Raw genomic sequence first — 17,148 nt, forward strand, 5'->3', positions numbered from 1 at the left:
TTGCAGGCAGATTCTTTACCAGCTGAGCTGCCAGGAAAAGCCTGCCAGCTTTGAGTGGAAAAGCCTGGCATATTGAGTAGAAGTTAGGTTTATTCCTAGGTATTTATTTTTCAGCTTTTTTCTTATTGTGAAGGTGGGAGTGACAATTTTCACACTTTTTACATATTGGAGCAGACACCAGAAGTCTTTAGTATTTTTTGTTGGCAGGCTTTCATTTATCTAAAATTGTCTACCTCTCATTTTTCTGAAACTGTTTTTATTTCATTTGCATTTTTAAGGGTATTTTTGCTAGATATAAAATTCTGCTTTGAAAGTCTTATTTTCTTTAAAGATGTCACTTCTCTGTTTTTTGGCCTTCATTGTTTCTAGTGAAGTCAATAATAAGTTCAGTTCAGTTGGTCAGTCGTGTCCGACTCTGCAGCCCCATGGACTGCAGCACACCAAGCCTCCCTGTCTATCACCAATTCCTGGAGTGTACTCAAACTCATAGTCAGTGATGCCATCCAACCATCTCATCCTCTGTTGTCCCCTTCTCCTGCCTTCAGTCTTTCCCAGCATCAGGGTCTTTTCAAATGAGTCAGTTCTTTGCATCAGGTTGCCAAAGTATTGGAGTTTCAGCTTCAGCATAATTTTAAATTTTTTCCTTGTATTTAATGTGCCCTTTTCCTCGTCTGTTTTCAGGATAGCCTCTATTTTTGGTTTTTCACCAGTTTTACTGTGATGTGCCTCAATATTGCTTTCTTTGTATTTATCCTTTTGGGGATTTATTGAGCTCCATATTTGGCGTTTGTTGAGTTCTTTGGATGTGTGTGTCAACACACACACACACACACACACACGTCTTTGATACTCTTTTTTATTTTCCTCTTTTTTCTCTTGGTTCTTCAGATTTGATGATATTTGTTGACCTTTATGTTCTCTGATTCTTTCTTTTGCCATCTTCATTGTACTACTAAACCTGTCCATTAAGGTTTCTATTTCAGTTGGATTATACTTTTAAAGTCCTAGAATTTGGGGGGAGGGTTTCCCAGTTTCTATTTCTCCATTAAGATTATTTAAAAAACTATTCATTTAGCTTATATTTGCTTTTTCATTCTTTGAATGTATTTTCCTTTAGCATTTGAATATATTTTAGAACAGATATTTCAGTAATTAAGGTTTTTTTTGTATTTAATCCAGTGTTTGGGCCATCTTGTGGTTAATTTCAGTTTTTTCAGTTCAGTCGCTCAGTCGTGTCCTACTCTTTTTGACTCCATGGACTACAGCATGCCAGGCTTCCCTGTCCATCACCAACTCCCGGAGCTTACTCAAACTCATGTCCATCAAGTTGGTGATACCATCCAACCATCTCATCTTCTGTGGTCCCCTTCTTCTCCCACCTTCAGTCTTTCCCAGCATCAGGGTCTTTTCCAGTGAAACAGTTCTTCACATCAGGTGGCCAGAGTATTGGAGTTTCAGCTTCAGCATCAGTCCTTCCAGTTTTACAGGGGTTTATAGTGTCCTGTCACTGTCTGGTCATCGATATGCTCAAGAGACTTTAGATTGTTAGCTTTTGCTGAAGAAGGCTTATTTATATTTAAGCTGGCATTTCCATGTCTGTTTACCTTAAGCCTGTGTAGTCTTTATTTTGTATTTTTGTAGCAGATGAGTCTGTGGATATCCTAAGGTATTTACAGTCTGGCAGGAGTCATTTTCAGAATTTCTTTTGCTTGTAGATTTTGTAAGGGCTTTCTCTTGGCTTTGCATAGTTCAGGTTAATGAGGTTCTATTGTCTGTTTTGGTTGGTCTAGACTACCAGTGTTCAAGCTGGTTTTGGAAAAGGCAGAGGAACCAGAGATCAAATTGCCCACATCCACTGGATCATCAAAAGAGCAAGAGACTTCCAGAAAAACATCTATTTCTGCTTTATTGACTATGCCAAAGCCTTTGACTGTGTGTCATAATAAACTGTAGAAAATTCTTCAAGAGATGGGAATACCAGACCACCTCACCTGCCTCTTGAGAAACCCATATGCAGGACAGGAAGAAACAGTTAGAACTGGACGTGGAACAACAGACTGGTTCCAAATAGGAAAAGGAGTACGTCAAGGCTGTATATTGTCACCCTGCTTATTTAACTCCTATGCCGAGTACATTATGAGAAACGCTGGGCTGGAAGAAGCACAAGCTGGAATCAAGATTGCCGGGAGAAATATCAATAATCTCGGATATGCAGATGACATCACCCTTATGGCAGAAAGTGAAGAGGAACTAAAGAGCCTCTTGATGAACATGAAAGAGGAGAGTGAAAAAGTTGGCTTAAAGCTCAACATTCAGAAAACGAAGATCATGGCATCTGGTCCCATTACTTCATGGGAAATAGATGGGGAAACAGTAGAAACAGTGTCAGACTTTATTTTTGGGGGCTCCAAAATCACTGCAGATGGTGATTGCAGCCATGAAATTAAAAGATGCTTACTCCTTGGAAGGAAAGTTATGACCAACCTAGACAGCATATTAAAAAGCAGAGACATTACTTTGCCAACAAAGGTCCATCTAGTCAAGGCTATGGTTTTTCCAGTAGTCATGTATGGATGTGAGAGTTGGACTATAAAGAAAGCTGAGTGCCAAAGAATTGATGCTTTTGAACTGTGGTGATGGAGAAGACTCTTGAGAGTCCCTTGGACTGCAAGGAGATCCAACCAGTCCATCCTAAAGGAGATCAGCCCTGGGTGTTCTTTGGAAGGACTGATGTTGAAGCTGAAACTCCAGTAGTTTGGCCGCCTCATGCGAAGACCTGACTCATTGGAAAAGACCTTGATTCTGGGAACGATTGAGGGCAGGAGGAGGAGGGGATGACAGAGGATGGGATGGTTGGATGGCATCACAGACTCAACGCACATGAGTTTGAGTAAACTCTGGGAATTGATGATGGACAGGGAGGCCTGGCTTGCTGTAGTTCACAGGGTCACAAAGAGTCGGACTCGACTGAGTGACTGAACTGAACTGAACTGAGACTACCAATATCCCCCAACAGTGCTTGAATTCTAGTATCTCTATTCTGTTCCCAACTGTATAATAGCTGTTTTCTGTTGGGCCTCATCTAGGGTCACTTTTGTGTCCTCAGTTCCAGTCCATGGACTCAGAGAGACCCTTGAACACAGTCTGCAGGTGCTCCCCGTTTTAGTGTCTTGACCACAGACTTCAGTCCTCCCTAAACCCTTATCTTTGACCTCTCAGCCCAGAAGGACCATCGTAGGTTTAATGGTAACCGTGCAGAAGTTGTCCTCAGAGAGCTTGGACAGTTGTGGGCTTACATACTGAATATTCCTATAGGAACCATGGTATTGTACTTCCTGTTGTCCAGATATGTTTTCTGACAGAAAACAATCATCAGAATGATTTAAAATGTGATTTAAAACTTGCGTGGAACATATTTTGATAGCAAAGTTTATGGCATAGACATATAAATTTATATTAGTAAAACAAATGTGAAACATAACTCTCATTTTTAGATGGCTTAATGGTACAAATAACTCCAGAGACTATGGATGGCTTGCGGCTAGCTCTACGAGAACAAAAAGACTTTAAAATCACATGTGGGAAAGCTGATGCTGTAGACATGAGAGAATATGTGGACATCTGCTGGGTAGATTCTGAAGAAAAAGGAAACAAAGGGTAGGAATTTTTTGTTATCAAAATGTAACTGATTTGATGGAGGAGAAAGGATAAAACATACTGTTGAGAAAATTAAATATTTTATAAATATAGAATTGTACCATTAATTTAAATGCATATACTTTAGTTACTAAATGCAGTATTTTTTCCAGAAATGTACCTAACCAGGATCATGTGTATTTCTTTATCTAGCATGCTGTAAATTATTAAAGGGTGGTCAGTTTGGGAGGGGGCCAGTGATACAATGTGCATTGTGTAGCACTTTAGGCTTGATGCCAGCTCTGAGAAAGACAAGCTACTTTGTCTGCTGTATGGCACCTTGAGACACATACATATTTTCACCCCAAACTACCTTTTACCAATATGTATTTCTGTGAAATTATTTCACGATTTTTTAAATTAATTTTTTTATTGAGGGATAATTGCTTTATAGAATTTTGTTGTTTTCTGTCAAACCTCAATATGAGTCATCCATAGGTATACATATATCCCCTCCGTTTTCAACTTCCCTCCCATCTCCCTCCCCATCCCGCCCCTCTAGGTTGATACAGAGCCTCTGTTTGAATTTCCAGAGCCAAACAGCTAATTCCTGTTGGCTATCTATTTTACATATGGTAATATATGTTTCCATGTTACTCTTTCCATACATCTCACCCTCCCCTCTATGTCTGTTTCTCCATTGCTGCCCTTTAAATAAATTCTTAAGTACCATTTTTCTAGATTTTGTATACATATGTTAGAATACAATACTTATTTTTCTCTTTCTGACATAGTTCAATCTATATAATAGGTTCTAGGTTCATCCACCTCATTAGGACTGACTCAAATGCATTCCTTTTTATGGCTGAGTAATTCCATTGTGTATATATACCACAACGTTTTCATCCATTCACCTGTCAATGGACATCTAGGTTGCTTCCATGTTCTAGCTATTGTAAATAGTGCTGTAATGAACAGTGGGATACACGTGTCTTTTTCAGTTTTGGTTTCCTCAGGGTGTATGCCTAGGAGTGGGATTGCTGGGTCATATGGTGGTTTTACTCCCACAATCATTTTTTGTAAGTAATGGAATCCTTTGGATGTTTATTCTGTATTACGTTGATCCATTGTAAATACAAACAACTGAATTCAATAATATATGTTTACATTAGAGGCCTTATAGAATATTACTGCCATTCCCTCTTACCCATTTTCTTTCTCTTTTTGGAGACTGGCTAAGGGATCTGGAGCAAAAAAGGAAGAGGGCTAATGCTGAAGGATTCCAAAATAGAGTTTTTGAAATACATGAGATAGCTTTTCTGTTAGGAGACTATTTAAGGTAGTTTAAACCTTAGGTCTGAATTGGGCATTTGAAAAAGTAGATATAATTTGCTACACAATTTAAAAAATCTTGGTAAATGAATGTGAACTACAGTTTTAATTATTTTGTCTATAATTGAGATGTCTTAACTGCTGCTTTAAATTAATAGCTTTCATAATTTTTATCCTTATTCCATTTCTTCAAGTCTTATAATTCACTTCATAGAAAGCACTTTGGTTAATAATTCTATTACTTTTTTCTGCAGTGTTATTAGTTCAGTGGATGGAATGTCATTACAGGGATTTCCAAGTGAAAAAATAAAACTGGAAGCAGATTTTGAAACTGATGAGAAGATTGTAAAGTGTACTGAGGTATCTTGGAAAAATGATCCCTTCTGTTTACATGTTGTATTTGGATATATCTTTGTTAACTTGGAGATTTCACAGTATTCAACCTCTGAATGTTTCAGTGCAGCTTATTACACTTTACATTACACCTTGAGACACACATATCTCCACCCCAGACTGCCTTTTATCCACCAGATCTGTATCCCCATAGGATTATTTCAGTTTACTATATGGTGATACTGCCTGTGAACTCACAGTTAAGTTTTGGCAGCATTGCCATCTTTGTGCAATAACATGTTATTTGACCATAGTGTTTTCATTTTTCTCTTATTTTACAAAAAATGAGATATTTTATAGATATCAGTTTATAATCAGAATTCACATATGGAAGTCATTTTCACTTGTTCCAATTTTTAAAAATATGATTAAAGATAATATGAAACTATTCCCTCCCAGCCTGTTAGTCTACCTGCATATTCCCCCCTCATTCTACCTCTTGGGTCAATCAACGTTACTAATTTCTTAGGTATTTCTGATTTTAGGTATGTACAAGATACAGAAACTATAGAGGATACCAAAATTACAGAATATTATTTCTTTGATCTTAACTTCATTAAGAAGTCTTTATAAGATGGGTATCTTGTAGGATGGACTCATTAATACTCGTCTTTAAACTGAGTTAACAAAGCTTTTGTTGCTACAAGTTAACTTTAGGCAAAAACAGCTAAGTCATTCCTGTATCCCCTAACCTTTTAAGTTTTAAGTTTTTACTTATAGATCAGCCCAAATATGGAGAATGTTCTTAACTAGTGAATTTCATGGCACTAACCTTGGAATTTTATTCATAAAGTTTAATTGAAATTAGCAATTGTATTTTTAAAGCTACTTTTAGTGTTAATCGTGATTTGTTTCCTAATTGAATATATTTCAGGTGTTCTACTTTCTAAAGGACCAGGATTTATCTGTTTCAGCAACTCGTTACCAGTTTGCAAAAGAAATCGCCATGGCTTGCAGTGCCGCACTGTGCCCTCACTTGAAAATTCTAAAGAGTAATGGAATGAATAAAATTGGCCTCAGAGTTTCCATGGACACCGATATGGTGAGACATGTTTTTCTGATATATTTCTGAAATGAATATATCTTATATTAAAATAATCAAAAGTTTCTTAACCTTTTACTTTGGGATGACTGGAAAGAACTAAAATTTGTTGAACATTAATATTTGGTATGTACTTCATGTACATCCATCTCCTTTACTGTCCACAGCAGGGGCCCACAAATTTTTTTTTTTTTTTTTTTGGTTAAAGGCCAGACAGTAAATAATTTAGGCATTGTGGGCTATCTGTTTTCTTTCATATCTACTTAACTCTGCCATTGTAGTGTGAAAGCAGCTATAAACAGTATATAAATAAACTTAGCTGTGTTCCAGTGAAACTTTGTTTTCAAAAACAGTGGGTGGGCCACATTGACTCACAGGCCGTAGCTTACTGATCCCTGCACTACAACATTCCTGCGTGATAAGTAGGTTTTTTTATTTATGCTGGCTAGATTCTATATTTATGTGATTTAAAATCATGAAAGTCTAAAGTGTTAAAAAGGGGGAAATTTCAGTTTTTTCCTCCTGTGTAGGGAAAAACCATTTCTTCCCTACTATTTCTTTCCAGTGTGTCTCTTTTAACTAGTCACAGAAAACACTTGGTCACCAGATGTGTAGAGGCTTTCCCCACCGGTAAGCAATTCTCAGACACAAGCAAGGTATCTTAAGAATTCAACTTAATTTTGACTGATCTACTCAGAGAGGGACTTCCCTGGTGGCTCAGATGGTAAAGAATCTACGTGCAAAGCAGGAGTCGGGTGGCTACCCACTCCAGTATTCTTGCCTGGGAAATCTGGATCACGGACAGAGGAGCCTAGCGGGCTGTGGTCCATGGGGTCGCAGAGTCTGACATGACTGTCACTTTTTTCACCCAGAGGTAGCATCAGAACCTCCAGGTCTTACCAGACTGCCTCCTCCCCTTCTTCATATGCCAGTCACAGCTATCACCTGTGCTTTTGACCAACCAGTTATGGATCGGAAATTCCAATGACCCCCACTCCTCCTTGGGTTTAATTAATTTGCTACATTGGCTCACAGAACGCAGGAAAACATTTTCTTGTGTTTGTCAATTCATTAAAGGATACACAGATGAAGACATACATAGGGCAAGGTCTGGTGGGATCCTAAGCAGGAGTTTCCAGGGATATTATCTCACAAATGTGTGTATATATATATTTGGGGCACCTCATTAAACATTTTCAGAGAGCAGCATTCACACAATTCTCTAATTTAATTGATGACCTCTAGAGGTACTAACTCCAGGCCACAATGTAAACGGTTTTGTTGCAGGAACGCGGACCCTTTCCAGGGCCCGAAACCGGGCTCTTGTCTAACACTCGGAAATGAACTGTCCGGGGAGACACATGTGCTGACAGAGCAAGATATCTTATTGGGAAGGGCAGCCGGGTGGAGAGCAGTAGGGTAAGGGAACCCAGGAGAACTGCTCTGCTGCGTGGCTTGCAGTCTCAGGTTTTATGGTGATGGGATTAGTTTCCAGCGGATCTTTGGCCAGTCATTCTAATTCAGAGTCTTTCCTGGTGGCGCACACATTGCTCAGCCAAGATGGTTGCTAGCGAGAGGGATTCCGGGAAGTGGACAGACATGTGGTGTCTCCTTTAGACCTTTCCCTAACTCTTCTAGTTGGTGGTGGCTTATTAGTTCCGTATTCCTTATCAGGATCTCCTGTCATAAAACAACTCAAGCAAATAGTTACTATGGTGCCTGGCCAGGGTGGGCGGTTTCAATCAGTGTGCTTCCCCTAACAGTTTCAGTAGAGTTGCTGGGATAATAGCCCTGGAAGGACCTCCTACCTGCCCTTGACTCCTAACACTTTAGACGACTTCTATACTCTGCTTCATCCTCCCTTCCTAATCAGGCAATCAAATGTTATCCATTTCTGTGTATTCCTTGTAATTTACATGTATGAGCAAGTAAGTTTGTATGTCCTTTTTGTTCTTTTTTCACTTTTTTAAAAAAGCAGTTCTTTATAAAAAAAAAAGCAGTTCTTTAACTTAATATATCTCAGGGAGATTTCATATAAATTACATACTCTCTTTAAAAGTTGCATAGTAGCTGACTATATAAATGTACCATAATTTATTTAGTTCTTATGCATGTTTAGTATGTACTGCTTGATATTTAAGGTATCCACAATATTTTGCTTTTGCTTAACTGTGAGTATATAACATTCCTGGAACTCCCAGGTCCAAGTGTGTACTCAGTAGATATGACCATATTGTCTCAAATAGAGGTTATGACAATTTATACTTCTGCCACAATTTATGATAGTATTCTCTCACATTCTTATCAAAGCAGCATATAATCAAACTTTCGAACTTTACCAATTTACTAGGTTAAAAATTGGTACTCCAGTAGTATTTTAATGTGCATTTTTAGCTGCTTCCAACATCCAATAATATAGATTTCACTCCAGGTTTTCATTAGAACAGTCAATCTTTTTTTATTTTTTTGGCTCTGCTGTGCAGCATGTGATATCTTAGTTCCCCAACCTGGGATACAGCCCATGTCTCTTGCAGTGGAAGAGTGGAATCTTAACCACTGAACCGCCAGGGAAGTCCAAGAATGGTCAGTCTTCACATGAATAATTTCATATGCTAAAGGTTTGCTTTTCTTCAGGCAGGATGTGTTACAGTTCTTATTGGAAAAAAGAATATTTGAGTAATTACTGTTAATTTTTTTAGTCATATGTATTAAAATATAATTTTCACCAGCAATATTCAATTCAAATATTATTTTACAATAAATTAAAAGTATTTTTAAGCAGATATTTTTAAAAATACCATGGGGTTTTTGCTTAAGTCATATTGATAAGTATTCAGAACCTTGGTCCGCCATGTGTTTTACATGTTCAAAGAGAAGAGACCTACAGTAAAGTAGTGGCAGTTTTATTTTCATAATAAGAGTGGGAGGGACAATTATAATTAATGTAGTAGATGGGAAAATAAAAGAGAATATAAAACATTATTTTATGAATGAAAATATGAAGTATTCAGTTCAGTTCAGTCGATCAGTCGTGTCCAGCTCTTTGCGACCCCATGAATCACGGCACGCCAGGCCTCCCTGTCCATCACCAACTCCCAGAGTTCACTCAACTTGATGTCCATCGAGTCAATGATGCCATCCGGCCACCTCATCCTCTGTCGTCCCCTTTTCCTCCTGCCCCCAATCCCTCCCAGCATTAGTCTTTTCCAATGAGTCAACTCTTCGCATGACGTGGCCAAAGTACTGGAGTTTCAGCTTTAGCATCATTCCTTCCAAAGAAATCCCAGGGTTTATCTCCTTCAAAATGGACTGGTTGGATCTCCTTGCAGTCCAAGGGACTCTCAAGAGTCTTCTCCAACACCACAGTTCAAAAGCATCAATTCTTTGGCACTCAGCTTTCTTCACAGTCCAACTCTAGCATCCATACATGACCACTGGAAAAACCATAGCCTTGACTAGACAGACCTTTGTTAGCAAAGTAATGTCTCTGCTTTTCAATATGCGATTTAGGTTGGTCATAACTTTCTTCCAAAGAGTAAGCGTCTTTTAATTTCATGGCTGCAGTCACCATCTGCAGTGATCTTGGAGCCCAAAAAATAAAGTCTGACACTGTTTCCACTGTTTCCCCATCTATTTCCCGTGAAGTGATGGGACCAGATGCCATGATCTTCGTTTTCTGAATGTTGAGCTTTAAGCCAACTTTTTCGCTCTCCTCTTTCACTTTCATCAAGAGGCTCTTTAGTTCCTCCTCACTTTCTGCCATAAGGGTGGTGTCATCTGCATATCTGAGGTGATTGATATTTCTCCTGGCAGTCTTGATTCCAGCTTGTGCTTCTCCCAGTCCAGCGTTTCTCATGATGTACTCAGCATATAAGTTAAATAAGCAGAGTGACAATATACAGCCTTGACGTACTCCTTTTCCTATTTGGAACCAGTCTGTTGTTCCATGTCCAGTTCTAACTGTTGCTTCCTGACCTGCATATAGGTTTCTCAAGAGGCAGGTGAGGTGGTCTGGTATTCCCATCTCTTGAAGTATTTTCCACTGTTTATTGTGATCCAAACAGTCAAAGGCTTTGGCATAGTCAATAAAGCAGAAATAGATGTTTTTCTGGAAGTCTCTTGCTTTTTCCATGATCCAGCGGATGTGGGCAATTTGATCTCTGATTCCTCTGCCTTTTCTAAAACCAGCTTGAACATCTGGAAGTTCTCTGTTCACGTATTGCTGAAGCCTGGCTGGGAGAATTTTGAGCATTACTTTACTAACATGTGAGATGAGTGCAATTGTGCGGTAGTTTGAGCATTCTTTGGCATTGCCTTTCTTTGGGATTGGAATGAAAACTGACCTTTTCCAGTCCTGTGGCCACTGCTGAGTTTTCCAAATTTGCTGGCATATTGAGTGTAGCACTTTCACAGCATCATCTTTCAGGATTTGAAATAGCTCTACTGGAATTCCATCACCTCCACTAGCTTTGTTCGTAGTGATGCTTTCTGAGGCCCACTTGACTTCACATTCCAGGATATCTGGCTCTAGATGAGTGATCATACCATCGTGAGTATCTTGGTTGTGAAGATCTTTTTTGTACAGTTTTTCTGTGTATTCTTGTCACTTCTTCTTAATATCTTCTGCTTCTGTTAGGTCCATACCATTTCTGTCCTTTTATCAAGCCCATCTTTGCATGAAATGTTCCCTTGGTAGCTCTGATTTTCTTGAAGAGATCTCTAGTCTTCCCCATTACGTTGTTTTCCTCTATTTCTTTGCATTGATCGCTGAGGAAGGCTTTCTTATCTCTTCTTGCTATTCTTTGGAACTCTGCATTCAGATGCTTATATCTTTCCTTTTCTCCTTTGCTTTTCGCTTCTCTTCTTTTCACAGCTATTTGTAAAGCCTCCCCAGACCACCATTTTGCTTTTTTGCATTTCTTTTCCATGGGGATGGTCTTGATCCCTGTCTCCTGTACAGTGTCATGAACCTCAGTCCATAGTTCATCAGGCACTCTATCAGATCTAGTCCCTTAAATCTGTTTCTCACTTCCACTGTATAATCATAAGGGATTTGATTTAGGTATTAACATGCTTAAATAGAATGATACTGTTAAGTAGTTATTTTATATTCATTTGCTGAACTAAAACAAGATTGCTCACTTTGTAGGGTTGACTTACCAAGATATTTTTTTTTTCCCCAGGTTGAATTTCAGGCAGGATCTGAAGGCCGACTTCTTCCTCAGCATTATCTAAATGATCTTGACAGTGCTCTAATCCCTGTGATACATGGTGGGACCTCCAACTCTACTAGTTTACCATTAGAAATAGAATTAGTATTTTTTATTATAGAAAATCTTTTTGAGTGAAAGAACTGAGTTGTATTCTATATTACAAATTGATTTGTTAAAACTAACTCCAGCACTAAGGCTGAAATGCCACAAACACTAAAAGAAAATATGTTTGATGTTTGAAACTTGTAAGCTTTGCTTTTTAGGCAGGAATGATCTTTTAAAAATCATTAGCACAATATTTAAATCTCAAAAGAATGGAAGAGATCCGCAGTTTTTGAAGCTTTACACTTTACAAGTACTGGAAAAGCAAGGATTTCTTTTGTCCTTAAGAAATTTGTAGCATTTACTGTAGTGTTTAAATGCTAAAGCCAAAGTATCTGCACTTTTATGCCAAGAACGATTTTAGTGAAGGCTCCTTTCAGATGCAACCTTATGAGGGAAATACCTGTTTTGTTTATATGCCAGTTAAATGACTGGTTTCTAAAGTCTGTTAAAAATGTATTTCAATGGCACAGACCAGTTTCCAGATCTTACACTTACATGATAATTCTTTGAACAAGGCAGATTAGCTTATTTGTTTAATTGGAGTGGAGACCTACCTCCATGATTAGATAAACAGATTATTTGCATTAAAATCAGAATTTTGCCTTTTTTCTTTTCAAATTATTATTTTATATATATATATGACTTTCCGTTGATTAAATGGGTATTCTTAAAATAATTGTGGGTGCTTCAGGATTTTGTGCTTCTATATTTAAGTATATTGTTTTTATAGCGAGAACATGTGATTTGGTATGTGTTTTATAAATCTTTAATAATTTATAAATAGGTGATATTTTTGTATTGCAGTGCATTATTTTTCCTCCTTTCCTCCCAAAGTATACCACTGTATATACCACTTCTGAGAGTGATTGACGACAGGCCAGATGACCCTTGAAGTAGTCATTATGTAGCAATAAATGAAGCCTGAAACAGGTGTTTTTTTAACTTATCCTTGAAACCTTAGCAGTTTCTTGGCAAGTCTGCATATTTTCATTGACACCAACGTATTAAATATAAATTTAAATGGAACTACTTACTTTTGCATACTTTAAATTCTTTATATGGTAATTATTTTTTATAACAGGATACTACCATAAGTTAAAGTCTGTATTTGAAACTGTTACATAACTTTCTTTACTTCAAATAGCAAAAAAAATTTTAAGTTCATTGTATTAAAAAAATCATATTTTAGTTAAGCCTGTCATTTGTTATATAAAATATAATCATTATTTTAATTTTTTTAAAAAAATTCTTATGTGGAATATATATGTTTTTGTATCAAAAACACTCCAGTGTCTCATGAAAAAGAAACTACACTAAATAGCCCTGTTTTAAGAAAAGTATCTATGAAGCATCTCAACTTGAAGACAAAGTCAGGGTTGTAATAACTCAGGATCTTAGGTCTCAGGCTAGGAAAGACAGAATTTGAATCAGTTTGGTCATATGGTTCCTACTAAATCACATCTGTAGTACTAGCCAAAGACATGGCATGAAGGAAAATATCAGTCTTCTGGAAGTAACTACTTCATAAACAATGTAAAATGTTGCAGATATTAAATAAAATACAACATGTAATAACTTGTGAAATTTGTTGACATCATGTAAGATAAAAACAAATGCATATCAAACTCAGTTTGTTTTCTTTATATATTTGTTGTTTATTTTACAGTATAAGTTAACTGTACAGTCTGTGAATACTGAATTTACTTTAAAATAACCGGAAGGTAGAGGGTTCTTCCCATGATGGGATAGCTTTGGATTTGTTTCCATAAAGTCTTTACATTTAATAAAAATTGGAGTTACTGTATCTTTGGAGGCACTAAGGTATTCTTTGTAGATAGATGTTTCTGAATGCATTTGTCATGTTCTTCATTGATACTTAATTTAAAATTTTAACTTTTTTAAAGATGAAGAAATAGAATGGTTCTTTGTACTCAGTCTGCAATGATCTATTTTTGGTCTCTGCCTTTTAAGAGTACTGTTTTTCTCTGAATTTTGAAATACGAAGTAGAATTTAGCCCATTTGTTTTTTGCAGCCATCTGGCAGACTTTCTGTATCTATATGCTTGCTATACACACAGCACTTTATTAAACTTCATTGATTGAAAGATGAATAAACTAGTTCTTTCCCTCTTGGAGATGAATGTGTAAAGCAGATAATTAACAAAGGAAAAGTAATTTGCTAAAATAGCAATACGACTTTTGAGTAGCTAGTTGGAAAACAATCCAGGAGGATAGCTGTACCCAAAAATGAGAAGGCATGGGCATTAAACTTGCCTTGGCAAGAGTTGAACATCTGAAGAGTAGATAATATGTCAAAACATTGAATTTTCCCTCTAAAGGCAATTTAAAGAGTCTTCTGTGTTGTGTGAATATCTTACCTTATAATTTAATCATAAAAGAAGTAGCCTGACTATGGTGTTTCAACAGCCTAGATTTAAATATTGTTTTATAAGAATACAACTTTTTTTAATAGCAAGCATAACTTTGATAACTTGACTCAAATTTTAAAAGAAAATATCTTGAAATAAACCAGAAACCTCTGAACAATCTTAGGTTTTAATTCTTTTGTGGTTAAAATAATGGTTCATATATAATATATAAACATTAAAAAGTCAGAAATGTTAAAAACTTATCAATATAAGTTTTCCTGCCAACCTTGTATGCATCTGTCTTCTCACTCTGCAACCTCAATAAGAAGTGATTTTTATTACTGTGTATCTTTCCAAGGTTTAGGTACAGTAGAAGCAAATAGGAATATATATTTTTATTTTTTCCTCTCATTTTTTATACAGAATATAGTGTGCTGTTTACAGTGTCATCTCCTCAATTACTTTTGATTTATGTGGCTTCTACTTAGAATCTTAAAAGTTTCACTGCTTCTCAAACCACTAATTGTGGAAAGGCAAGAAGAATATCCATTATTGGGATTATGTTTCAGTTAGGAGGACAATTTTTCTCATAACAAATTTTTGCAAAAATACTTGCAGGGTTATTTTTTATTTGAGCTACATTTAAAACCTGTTTTTTTTTCTCCTATTCAACACTAAGCCTCACCATCTAAATTTATCTTTTACCACTTAATTGACACATTGTTTTTTTGTTTTTTACATCAGATTTTTAGTATGTTTAAATCTCTATAGCCTGTGTTTTGGATTTAGCTTAGCTTGGAATGATACACAATATTTAATACCATTTGGAAAACATCTGCATTCGCATTGAGAAAATTACAGCCATATTTTCATGTTTTTACAAATGAAGAAATAAGTCTAATTCAAGTGCTTTATTATGAACCTCTGAATATAAAGTTGTTTTTTCTTTCCCTTTTGGTAAAATAAGATGCTAGCCAGCCTCCAAAATAGCCCACAGAGATCCCTGCCTGTTGGTATTCACACCCTTGTGTAGTCACTTTCCACATTGTACCACTGTTGGTGTTTGTGACTAATAGAATATGGAAGAAGGGATGGGATGTCATTTCCAATATTATAAGAGTTCTGTGGCTGCCACCTTTGGTGCATTTCTCCCCACCTCTCCCTCCCTGTCTGTCCCTTTCTCTTTCTCCTTCTCTATTAAGTCACTCATTCTTGGGGAAGTCAGCTGCCAGGAAAGTGGAATGGGATCCCTCCAACCCTAGTCAAGACTTCAAATTGCAGCCCCAACCACAATTTGACTGTACCCTCCCAAGGACCACCCAACTAAGCAGTTCTTAGATTTCTGAATCTCAGATATAAATGTCTGGTTTTTGTTGTGATTTTATTTTAATTGGAGGATAATTATTTTACAATATTGTGATGGTTTTTGCTATACATCAGTATGAATCAGCCATAGGTATACATGTGTCCTTCCATCCTGAACCCCGCCTCCCCCTCCCTCCCCACCCTCTCCCCCTAGGTTGTCACAGAGCACCAACTTTGGGTGCCCTGCTTTATGCATCAAACTCACACTGGTTATCTGTTTCAAGTATGGTAATTATATGTTTGAGTACTATTTTCTCAAGTCATCCCACCCTTTCCTTCTCCTACTGTGTCCAAAATGTCTGTTGTTTTAAGCTGCTACATTTTCTGTTGGTTGATTACATAAAGCAACTAATATTAGGTAACTGAAACAAAATACTGATATCTTACAGCAGCTCTAAATGAAAATTTCTAAAAGAAAAAAATTGCTCTGACAAAATTAAGCATAATTCTTATCATTTACGGATTGCATGCCACAAGGAGTATGTGCTAAGTGCAGAAAATACCACGAGAAAAAGTAGGTTTGGCCATGTAGGAACAAAGATGGAACTGTGGGAAAGTTTCTCTTTCTCCAAATTGCTTGTTAGGATATTTAGAGTATGCCTTTGCTAAAAACAACCAAAGCTGATTAAAATACAAAAAGAATCTTAAAACTTCAAAGAGATTTTAAGAGCGCACACAGTGAAAACAAAACACACACACACAAACTGAAAAGGCACATGAGGGAACCAGATTCCAGAAGCAGGAATTAGTAGAAACAGGTAAACTCGTATCATCTTAGATACTAAATTTATGCTTTCTGTGTTTAAAGAAACTGTCAAGTACCTGTAGACAATGGGAAACTAAAAAGTGATGGAGCTAATTTGGGAAATATAAATGTTGCAAGAATATATAAACATTGGTAAATAGGTTTAATGGCAAAATGGAATATGGCCAATTGGAAGGCTTTATAGTCTGGAGTGTAAATCAGTGGGTGGCTCATAATCCCAGCCAGCGGTTTGATCTGTTTCTATGTCAGCTGCCACGTGCTCTGCTTCAAGAGGGGAGCTTGTCTTCTGTGAATTTTTTGTACATAAGTATTTGTTACAGATATCTTAGCAGATGCTTTCTATTTCTCTTGCTTGTGCATATCTTGGCTGGTGTTACAGAAAAATAGTGTAAACATTATTTCCTTACTGGGGAATGAGGGTTTTTTCTTTTTTTTTTTTTTGTGGTGTGTGTGGGTGGGTGGGTAGGGGATGGTTTATGTTGAATGTTTAGTTTTTCTTCTGCACGAAACATCATGTTGTGGGATCTTTAGGAAACTTCATACTGTATGAATAAGAAAATAAAATACTTGAAACTTGAAAACAAAAATCAGGAGAAATTAATCAGAATCACAGGTCATACTTCCACAGTCAGCTCATCTCATTCCACTCCTAGAGGAGGAATACATATAATCTCACCACCTCTACCCAAATTGGGTTAATCAGAACTTATCTTTATACCATTTATTCCTATTTAAATATTTAAATATGTCATCCAAAGCAGCTCCAAACTATCAGGTCAGTGCCCATTTTTCACATTCTAATCTTCATAAAGCCCTGTACATCATCTTTCTTCAATGTATCATGTACCCTTAACACATGAAACCCTTCCTTTGTGGGAACAAAATGAAAATAATCACACATATTTGTTATAAAATTTTCCAAACACT

General features: G+C 36.8%; 1 protein-coding gene across 8 annotated transcripts in view; it reads left to right on the forward strand.

Annotated features, from left to right (window-relative positions):
- ZFYVE16 (zinc finger FYVE-type containing 16) overlaps nucleotides 1-13,525 on the forward strand; it is a 63,159-nt gene extending 49,634 nt beyond the window's left edge. For all 8 annotated transcript variants that reach the window (XM_069590034.1, XM_069590039.1, XM_069590033.1 and 5 more), the window contains 4 exons: nucleotides 3,495-3,657; nucleotides 5,223-5,328; nucleotides 6,236-6,403; nucleotides 11,587-13,525. In XM_069590034.1, coding sequence (XP_069446135.1) covers nucleotides 3,495-3,657; nucleotides 5,223-5,328; nucleotides 6,236-6,403; nucleotides 11,587-11,751 — 602 coding nt within the window. In that variant the 3' untranslated portion in view covers nucleotides 11,752-13,525. The remainder of the gene's footprint in view (nucleotides 1-3,494; nucleotides 3,658-5,222; nucleotides 5,329-6,235; nucleotides 6,404-11,586) is intronic.
- Nucleotides 13,526-17,148: the final 3,623 nt, after the last annotated feature.

Source organism: Ovis canadensis, chromosome 5, assembly GCF_042477335.2.
Source record: "Ovis canadensis isolate MfBH-ARS-UI-01 breed Bighorn chromosome 5, ARS-UI_OviCan_v2, whole genome shotgun sequence".
Classification (NCBI taxonomy): domain Eukaryota; kingdom Metazoa; phylum Chordata; class Mammalia; order Artiodactyla; family Bovidae; genus Ovis; species Ovis canadensis.